This window comes from Alligator sinensis, unplaced genomic scaffold (genome assembly GCF_000455745.1).
Source record: "Alligator sinensis unplaced genomic scaffold, ASM45574v1 scaffold56_1, whole genome shotgun sequence".
Taxonomy (NCBI): domain Eukaryota; kingdom Metazoa; phylum Chordata; order Crocodylia; family Alligatoridae; genus Alligator; species Alligator sinensis.
The window spans coordinates 2,570,274-2,580,988 of NW_005841960.1; the positions used below are offsets into that span (position 1 = coordinate 2,570,274).

General features: G+C 37.6%; 1 protein-coding gene across 2 annotated transcripts; it reads left to right on the top strand.

Annotated features, from left to right (window-relative positions):
• Positions 1–309: 309 nt before the first annotated feature.
• On the top strand, positions 310–8,630 carry LOC102374304 (beta-1,3-galactosyltransferase 1-like). 2 transcript variants are annotated; one of them, XM_025200222.1, is made up of 4 exons: positions 319–351; positions 3,423–3,512; positions 6,263–6,362; positions 6,576–8,630. In XM_025200222.1, the coding sequence occupies exon 4, from the start codon at positions 6,755–6,757 to the stop codon at positions 7,934–7,936; it is 1,182 nt and encodes a 393-aa protein (XP_025056007.1). In that variant the 5' UTR covers positions 319–351; positions 3,423–3,512; positions 6,263–6,362; positions 6,576–6,754; the 3' UTR covers positions 7,937–8,630. The 2 variants fall into 2 exon arrangements, with proteins under 2 accessions (XP_014373989.1, XP_025056007.1); XM_014518503.2 differs by lacking the exon at positions 6,263–6,362 and having other exon boundaries at positions 310–351.
• The last annotated feature ends 2,085 nt before the right edge of the window (positions 8,631–10,715 follow it).

Below are 10,715 nucleotides of genomic sequence, written 5' to 3' on the forward strand. Positions count from 1 at the left end.
CCAGGGTAGGAGCCATCACCACTTCCCTTGGAAGTTGGTTCCAGATCCTAGCCGCCCTGACTGTGAAGTAGTGTCTTCTAATGTCTAGTCTAAAACTACTATATTTAAAAACTGCTTTTCTTTCCTCATTTAAAACAAATTACTACCCTAAAGAAATAGGAGTTCAGCTACTCATACTGTTAAAAAAAAATCTATGAGACATACAGGAAGTAAATTACATAACTGGCATGTCACTTAACTCAGTGTACGTGGTGTGATTCATGAGTCATAAGACTTTTCACCAGCCTTTTTCAGAAGAATAAATGTGAATGAACTCTAGTCAGCTTGGTGTATGCTGCTGCGTGAATCCAGGTGGGTAAGAAACTTTTTCCCTTGATACTGTATTTTAGTAAGGTTACTATTGGAAGGATTTGATGCACATCCCACATTTGTCTGAAAGCTTTTTAATGAGTGTTAAGTGCTGTAAATTAGACTGAACATTTGTTATTCAGTAGCATTAATTCTTAACCAATTATATGACTTCTAATATCTTAAACTGTGAATTATGAACTTTCTAAGTTCTTTTAAAGAACGTTTTCTAGAAAGGTACCCTTGCCTCTGCAGTGGCTCCAGGAATACACTCAAAAGGTTTATGCATGTGTAAAAACAAGTTAAATAAAAAGAAAACTGGACTAAGCAAATTTGGCATGATAAAGAACAGGATAATGCAACAGTAATCTCCATAATGGTAAATTTTGCCTTTCTTTTCAATTTTTCCCTCAAAGTTTTGTAGGTTAAGATAAAAGTAAAGCAATTAGTAGAACAATAGAAGAACAAATGTAGAACAATAGTAGAACAGTAGACCAATGACTTTTGAATTATGAATTTATCATTTATCATTTTTATGAACAAACACTCAAATGTGCATTGCTGGATGGCTTGGCTACCATATTTATATACTTGAGTGAAAAGGTGGTACCAAATGTAGTTGGGTTTTTTTATGCAAACCTTTTACTTGTGTTGCTTGGGAATGTTCATATGAATGGTTTACTGAAATATCTATGAGCAATATGAATAATCTCTGAAAAATTTAAAAAAATATTACCAAGTAAATTTTGATTTGATCTGGCTTCATACATGAAATTATAAATTGCAAAAGTGTTACAAAAAACAACAACAACAATGTTAAAATTAACAAAACCACCACTTGAAATTCAGTTTTGGCAGAAATTACTAAAATAAACTTCAACCATTCCAAGTATTATAAGATTAATTAAGATAAAGTTTCTAAATGAAAAATTAGCATTTTTTTCCCCCACATCTTATCATAAAACAGTACTTTCCTGAGTTAGTACTTTGTTAGGGAAGTTGGGAGGAAAGTTCTTGGCAATTTATAATATCAAGATTCTAATGATACCCTTATTCTAGGTATTGTTTTTACTATATCCTAATTTAATATTTTTTCAATGTTCTTTCTTTAGCAGCTTTATTGTATGTAATGCCATGCTTAGATTTATAGTCCTTAAAAGTTTTTGTACGAATTTTCGAAATGCTGAAGCAAAGTTCTTCCTTCCCCTTTCCTAAAGGAAGCTAACATATAAAAGAAACATATGATACTCCTTACATTATATATATATATATAATCTGTATGTGTGTGTGTGTGTGTGTGTGTGTGTGTGTGTGTGTGTGTGTGTGTGTGTGTGTGTATATATATATATAAAAATCTGGTAGTTCAAAAACCAAAGAATTTTGGATGAAATCTTGGCCCCACTGACAAAACTACCTCTGATCTCTGTGGCGAGGATGTCACCTCTTTCAAATACACAAGCATATGAGATTTTTGACTGAACTGGTTACTTGTATACCAATTCAGTTTCTCAGTGAAGACTATGACAGTGTAAGGGTGTATAGGACTTTTTTTTGCCATTGCCGCTTCACTTTAAGTATTACTATACCTTCATTTCATTTTGTAACCTCCATCTTGAGAGAACACATACTGATGGTGCTAAAAACAGTCCATTATGGACACTCTGGGCATTTATGTACATGCTTTGGGCTGGGGGGAGCACTTTAATTAAAACACCTGCAGTGGCGTGTGTAGTCAGTGTCCTGAAATCCAAAATGGTGGTTTGGGCACTTGAACTAAAGCTCATTTGACAAGTTTTAGTTCAAGCACCCCGCCACAGTTTTGAAGCACAGGGATGCTGAATACAAGTGGCATGGAGACTGCTGGAGTGCATTAATTAACACATTCCAGCAGACTTCATTAATCAAGTTTGCTCCAAGGCATGGTAATTAACATGTTTTTCTGATAGTTTTTTTTTCTAATTAGCATGCATTGGAGCACACGCCCAACATGTGTATATGTGAGCTCTATGCTTAGGAAAAAAATGCAGAATATCTTAGAGAGCGGGGTCATTAATTTGAATTAATTTGAACTCTAGCCTTATTTCTCAGCTCTAAAGCTTCAGTCCCTGATTTGAATCGGTGGACATTTGGCCTGATTCAGTGACTGAATATCTGAATCTGAATTGAATCAGAGGACCATTTAATCTCTCTGAATCAAATGGAATCCTCTGAATCGATTTGGAGAGGTTTGGAAAGATTTGGTGATTCGGACATAGACACAGCTTTAAATGTTTTTCCTACATACCTCTAGGTAGCAGGTGGCTCATGAATGCTGTGATGCTGGGGTACATGGAGTGTCCCACAGAAGCATGGGGGGCTCCCTAGTGTGCTCGGCAGCAGACCAAGAAGTGAACCAGAAGCACTTCTGGTCCACTTCCAGGTCCACTGGGGAGCACACTGGGGGCCCCCCTGCAATCTCCCCAGCTCAGCGACTGGTGCCTCCTTGGTCTGGGGGGGCACCTGGGGTCCCCCTGAAACTGATCCCCTGCACACTTCCCAGCGGACACAGAAGTGGACTGGAAGTATTTCCAGGCCACTTCCAGGTTCACTGCTGAGCATGTGGAAGCCTGCCCACCCCCCCACCCCCGCACTCCTGTGCGACACTCCATCCACCCAAGCGTCACAGCATTTACAAGCCATGCTGGTAACTTGAAGTATGTAGAGAAAACATTTAAAGCTGTATCTGTGGCCAAATTGCTGATTCTCCAAATCAGCATCGAATCTTCAGATTCAGATTCGGCTGAATTGAATCAGGGACAGTGATCCAAATCAACAAATTGAATCACTGTCCCTGATTCAGGCTGAATCTAAATCCAAATCAAATAGATCCTGCTTCACACACCCCCTACTAACTAGGTCCCTTGCATGTGACATTTTTTCCTTTACATTGGTTTTAAAAATTAAGATGACCTTTTGGGTTTTTTAATTCAGGAGTCACCATAAAACAGTCTACACATCTATTTTCCAAAGTTGAACATTCACCACCAAGAAATATTTTCCTCTACATGACATTTTTGTTTTACTTTTGCCTTCAGGATTTCTAAACAGCTGACAGCTCAGAAGAGATATTTTTTCATTGAAAGACAGCCCTTACAATGAAAAAAACAAAAGGAAGACTATTGGAGGTAAACCATGCTTTGTTGGGTTCTTTACACCTCCCTAGAAAGCTTATAAGCAGTGCTAATTTGTCAATGCATAGGTTCCTTAGAAATAGTTACACCCATTTTTCTCTCTCTGTTTGTTTTTGTGGGTTGTTTTTTTTTTGCTTTGTTTGTTTGAATTGACAATTTATTGTAGAGATATGGGCAGTTTCATTTAAAAAAATATTATTCACAATGATACCATGGCTAAATACAGACAGCCAAAAAACCCAAGGCATAATTGAATTAACCTTTACAGGGTTCTCGAAGCTAAATAGATTTTGTCGTAAGCAAACATAACACACATTCACCCTTGTGTGGAGGGAAGCAGGCAAATGCCTGCACTAGCCAGACCATAAGGCGGGAGTGGGGGAGCCGGGGGTCCTACACACCTCCCAGCTTAGCAACAGAGCCCAGCTGAGCAGGGACATCTCTGATTGGCATGTCCCCAGCCCCCTACTGTCACCACAGACTCTCCCCTGCACAAAGACCTAGGCTTCCACAGCTCATAGCCATCGTAGACTCAGTTGGGGATGGGGGCTCTGTTTCCCCCTCAGCAGCCCCTATGGCTGCCCACCAGCTGGGCTATGGAGAAGGGGCTCTGCTGCCTAAACTCTGTTACAGGTGTGGGGCTGTCTCAGATCCTCTAGAGCAGACAGTGGACAGAGGCTAGCCTACTTGCCCTGCAAGGGGGATTGGCAGGGAATACACAAAACATACTGGGGGACTGAGAGTTAACTTTAGTAAGAAGGGGATCTTGGACAGAAGTTCAATAGACCAATTTAATCTAAATCCGTTAAGTATGATACTACATTGTTCCAGGTCTATCTTAAACCAGTTTCTTTTGCCCTGTGGGGTCAGGCCAACTCTCAGGATCTTAATATTGCACTGTTAGACAGGAGGCTGTGACATAATTGCACATATACAAACACACACATCAGTTAGGTGCATACACACACACTATCAGCTCAGGCACATACACATTCAAACCAGACTAGGCATGTGCATATCTATCACCAATTCAAACACATACACTATACATCCCAAAACTTAGACGCAGATCACTAATTCATATATCATGCACACAATGCCATATATATATATAACATATATATATTACATCAATACAAACCTAATAATGATACAATATAAAACAGTGGATATTCAAAACCAAAAACTTGCTACAAAATAAAAATGTTTAAAGCTTATCCTAAGTTTGAGCTCGCTTATATTTATCTATAAGGAATAGAGAGGGAGAGAAAAAGTCAGAAATGGTTGGGGAAGGGGAGGGAATGCATTTTAAAATAAATAATAATAAAAAAAAAGAAAAACTGGGGGTTTTCCTAAATTTCATCCATTTTGAAACCAGTTTGTGTATGCTGAACTTCTGTTCTGTTACAGATTTAAACTGTTTTCTGATTGCTTAAACTGGTTTGTGTGTAATTTCTGTCCCTAGCCCAAAGGAACAGCAATAGACTGAGCTACAGACTTTTAACCAGAAGTAAGACAGGAAAAGCTTGAGTAACAAATTAAAAAAGACATGACATTCTAGGAAATTATGAGGCAAGGTTTTTTTTATAGTATCTTTTATTGAACCAGATATACAATTGTAGAAGATGATGGAGAAGCTTTTGAGAACAAAGTACACTTTTTCAGATCTGGGCAGCCATGATTGGAGGAAGGTCACTATATGGCTAGGTATAGACATTATGCTTTTACTGATATAAGTGATCAGAAACCAGTCTAAACCTAGAATACAAGTTTCACACACAAAACTGGTCTATACCCAAAAACAGAATAGAAGTTCAGCTCACATATACTGGTTTAAAAAAAGGTAGAACAAAGTCTAATATTTCCCCTATACCAAGGGGTAGGTGTGAAAGTTTGTGCAACATGACTCTGGACTGTATGGTTGAAGCAATAAAAAAATATCACAACCCCCACCCCCTAAAAAAAAAAAATCAAAAGATACTCCCAAGAAAACATGCAAACAAACCAACCCCTTGCTTTTGCTTATTTTACAAATTCTCTACTAATAGCCAGAGCTTCAGTGGGGAGGATGTACCAGAAGACCCTATACTTAGAACTCCTTTATTTTGGCTAAATTAAACTCTTACATCTCACAATTTGGCTACCTTTCCAGGGTCCAGTTTTTGAAAGGCCATTTCCTGTATAGTAGACCCTTTGCTACCATACTTTTCTAGTGAACAGAAAACTAGTACATTTCAATACCTGTCTTTCTTCTGGACACTGGAGGTTATTGCCAAAACGTTATAGATTTGTACTTTTCCTGTCCTTGGGGATGCAAGACTGATCAGAGTTTGACTTTGATTTACTGCAGATAATGCAAACTTACGTCAGGTCCTAGAGTTTGTCCATCCAGATGAGAAGGTATGACTGATAAGGCCTGTGACTAAAGGACCTCTTATTACATAAATTATTTACATAGTACTAGTCTTTGCATTATTTAGGCATCTCCCAAACCTGCATTCACAAATATGTAGTAACATTTTAAAAGAAATATAAAAGCATACTAATTTTAGGCAAAGTTGAAGATGAGGTATGTAATCTTCACAGATAAGATAATAGTAGACTACTAAAGAAACTTAAGTACCATATCAAATTGACCTATATTTATATACACATATAAATGCATGTAAAAACATATATATTAATAAAATGTGTTGTGTGCATGTATAAACATATTTAAAATATGTGCTGCTTTCTATTTACAGGTGCTTGTCTTTTGGGGGGTTTCTTCTTCCCTTAATATTCATGGATTATAGTATTTCCACTAAAGGCTCCCATTTATAATGAGAAGACATACAACATATGGTATGTTGTATTTCACAAATTACCATTTTTAATTTGATAACCACTGACAATTTTGTAATGCATGGTATAAGTTCCATTGTCTTTAACAACACATTTATCACTTTATGTTTATATTTTCCTCAGATAAGGTATGAAGTTATCAATAAATTTCAAAATTGTGTTCTATTTTTCTTGCTTTTCTTAAGAAAATGACCAATGTACACTATATTCTAGGATGGCATAAACTTTCATTAAAAAAGAACCATGAAGAATCAGTCCTCCAAATATGATTTTGATCATCTGAATTGTCACAGAGGATACCAGTCAGCTGAAGATAAATGCTTTTCTTCTGATCGAATACCTTCATAATTAAAAGCAACATTTGTTTTGTCTCTGCTATAATAACTATCAGAATGACCCACCACAGAAAATATTTTCACATTCCTTGGCAGTTTGCTAAGTTAAGTGTTTTCTTATATGCATCCATCTTTTTTTTAGTAATATGTTTGTGCCTCATTGCTAATACTTGTAATTTTTTGGCCATTTTACCCAAAATCAAAAATCAAGAAAACACTGGTTTGAACTTGATGGAAGGATTTGCAGTAACTGCCAAACAGTTTCATAAATCTGACAAAGCAAATGAAATCATTTTTCAGAAAAGCAACATTTCCAGCTTTCAGAAGTTCATAAGGAACAGAAAAGAAAAGAAACAAAGTGGAACTGTGACACAATTTGCTAATGAAGAGACAACAGAGTCTGCCTCAAATTCATCCATTTACCCTCACCCATTCCAATTTCTTATTAATGAAAAAGATAAATGTAAGCAGAAAACTCCTTTTTTGGTACTATTAATTCCAACCAGAGCTGATGAAAAGAAGCACAGAGAAGCCATCAGGAAAACTTGGGGAAATGAATCTGTGGTTCCTGGAATTAAAATTGTTCGCCTATTTATGTTGGGTTTTAGTGACAAAGACCAGAATGAAAATATATTGCAGGAAAGTAGGCAATACCATGACATTATTCAGCAAGACTTTTTAGACACCTATAATAACTTAACTCTTAAAACTATGATGGGCATTAAGTGGATTGCCACATATTGTAATGGCACAAGTTTTATCATGAAAACAGATAGCGATGTTTTTGTGAATACAATATATTTAATACAGGAGTTACTGAGGCCCATTATATCTCCTTCACAGTATTTTTTCACTGGTTGTCTTATGAAAAATCATGAGCCTATCCGTAATCCTGACAGTAAATGGTACATGCCAAAAGAACTTTACCCAGGTGATCGATACCCAGATTTTTGTTCAGGAACTGGCTATGTCTTTTCTAGAGCAGTAGTTCCAAAAATTGTCAGCGCCTCTTTAAAGGTCAAATATGTACATTTGGAAGATATTTTTGTAGCTCTCTGTCTTGAAAGACAAGGAATCACTATTTCACCCCCACTCAGAAATTCATTTTTTAACATATATAAAGTCCCATTTTCTACTTGTGTATATAACAACATAATTACTTCCCATGGAATTAATCCAACGGAACAGATCATTTTCTGGGAAACATTGCAAAAGGAGAAACATATGTGTCATAAATAAAACACATGTACAGTAGAGTTTCCATGGGAATGCAATATGAAATTATACTTTATTTAAACTTTATGATTACTGAATGCGCATCATGAACCTCTAATGGGGATCTAGACAGATAGACTTAATGGGTGCCCATACATGTGCTCTGATGCATTGTAATTAGAATGTGTTGGAACAGACTCAATTAATCAAGACTGCTCCGCATTTGAATGAGAATGCTCTAACAGTGCTGCAGCATCATATGTATAAACCCCTGTGGGTTTAAAAATGGCTACTTGTGTGCTTTAACTAATGCTTGTTAAACATTTGTTAGTTAAAGCTTTAGTTAAAGCATTCTTTGATATTTTTAAATGCACAAGGCATGTGACTCTGAGGCATTTTAATTAGTGTGGTTCTCCAGCAACCCCCAAACAGGTGTATAGGCAGCCAATGATATCAGTGATTTTTGTACTCTATTTATATGCAGAAAAAGCTTTTTAGTCTAAAAATATGTTTTTTCCCCACAGAAGAATTTCACTATAAGCACAGTTCTGAAATAACAGTCATTGCAATGTAGATGTTGAAATGATTTAAAGCTTTCTTCCTACTTCAGATAGCATTTCAAATAAAGAAATGGAATAATTGTATTTTCCTTTATCGTCTAAAATCACTGTATTTTGCTCCTCAGAGTTAGAAACCTGTCTTAGTTATGCTCACTCACAAACTGCTCATCCTTGACTATACCTGCTTTTTAAATAAAAAATTAAAAAGCAATGGCCACATTGCACTTTTGAAGAAACAAAAAAGATTACCTTCTAGTTCTTAGTTGCTGATGAAGATGAAATAATGAACTCTCATCCCCACTTGTAGTTCTCTGATCTGGTTTCTCAACTTGGTGTACTAGACAATTGGGATGGTTCAAATAAAACCATAGCCCAATGATAATTGGTTGTTAATTGTATTTTAACCTAAGTCAACATGTTTTGTTTTGTTTTGTTCTGTTAATGTGTTCCACCATCCTGTATCACAAAAAAATGAGGTTTTAAATTAGTTTTTACACCTAAAGTTGCTTCCCATGGGTTGATTGGTAAGGTTGAAATTCCCTCTCTGCTCAAGTTAAGAGGCCTGCTAATCCCTCTAACTTCTAATCATTCGATAGCTGACACAGTGCACCATATGGATTCCCTGTGGAGATGAATGGAGGCCAGAGCTGGCCTTAGGGAAAATACCACCCTGGGAAAACTTGCATTTTGGTGTCCCCCCATGCACAAGTCAGTGGCACTGCTGCAAGAAGAGGTGATTAGGCAAGCACACAGGATGCAGTCCAGTAGGGAGACAGAGTGACATGGTGCACAAGGCAAGCGGGCAGGCACCACTGCTACCACCTGCACTGCCTGGCCCAGCTCCTCCTGATCAGTGGCTGAAGGTGGGGAATGAGCTGGGCTGGGCACCTCATCTCCTGCCTGGGGTGGGGATCAGCCAGGGCAGAGCAGGGTGGGGGCAGGGTAGGAGGAGAGCACTGCTGTAAATGTTTGTATGTGTGGCACCCTCCTGACCATGGTGCCCTAGGTTGTCATCTCTATTGCCCACCCTTTAGGCTGACTCTGATCAAGGCTGTATACTGAAGCAGATTGGCCTCTACTTGATTTGTTGCAAAAATCAAGAAGTGAATGAAGGAATTAGAATATAGAAAGAGAAAGGATTGCCATTGAAGGCAGCTGAATTCATGTCCTAGAGTACTGAATTCTATATGAATATCTGTTCTTTAAAAGAACACAATCTATCCTACATATGAAATGTGGCTGGTATCTTGTGAGAAAATGTTGTGTTAGCAAAGACTGAATCATAATGTTATACAGGCAACAGGAGGCTGAATCATAAGGCTATACAGGAGGCTGAATTAAAATTATACAGACAACATTACTTCTGGCATTTCCTAATTTTTGAGTGTTCAACTTTGCAACCTTAGAGTATTTTTTTAATACAGTTGGGGCAGGAGGAAGATTGGGGGAGCTTGGGGGATTGGGAGGGTCATTTGTTTTTTGTTGTATGCAATATTTAATAATATGGAGGTATGATGTTTCTTAGCATGCCATACAGCCACACTGTAAAAGTTAAGGGATAATGAGAGAACATTTTGCAGGAGGGCCACAAGTGTTTGGAAATAGTGACCCTTTAAATAACATGAATGTTGTGACTTCCTTAGTACTCTGCAACAGCCATCTGTTTGATAGGGTTTTCAGGGAGGGCTGAGGTAGGGCTTTCTATGATGATAAAGGGATGGAAGGTAGTTTCATATTGGGGTTTGAATGAGTTCCTGTTAAACAAATTGTTACAAGAATGCTACAGCAATTTTATTATATTATTAAATGTGTTTGGTTAACTAGGATAGGTGTCACTTTACTTACTTTAAATCTATATAACCACACTGTTGTCCTGTGGGGCCAGGCCAACTCTCAGATCTCAAAATTGCGCTGCTAGATGGGACGGTCTGACACAATTGCACATATACAAACACAAAATTCAATTACGTGCATACAGACACACTACCAACTCAGGCACATACACATCCAAGATTACCAGTCTAAGCACATGCACACCTATCACCAATTCAAGTACATACACACTATACAAACCAAAAATTGACAAAAATCAGTTGTTAATACCCGCATACCCAATACACATACACAAACACACACTTTCATGGCTGTACCTTAACCCTAGGGGGTGTTTGGGGTAACTTGATGCTTGGGGTTACTTAAGGTCAAGTGGCCCGGGGGTAACTTGAGGTCACTGGAGCTTGGGG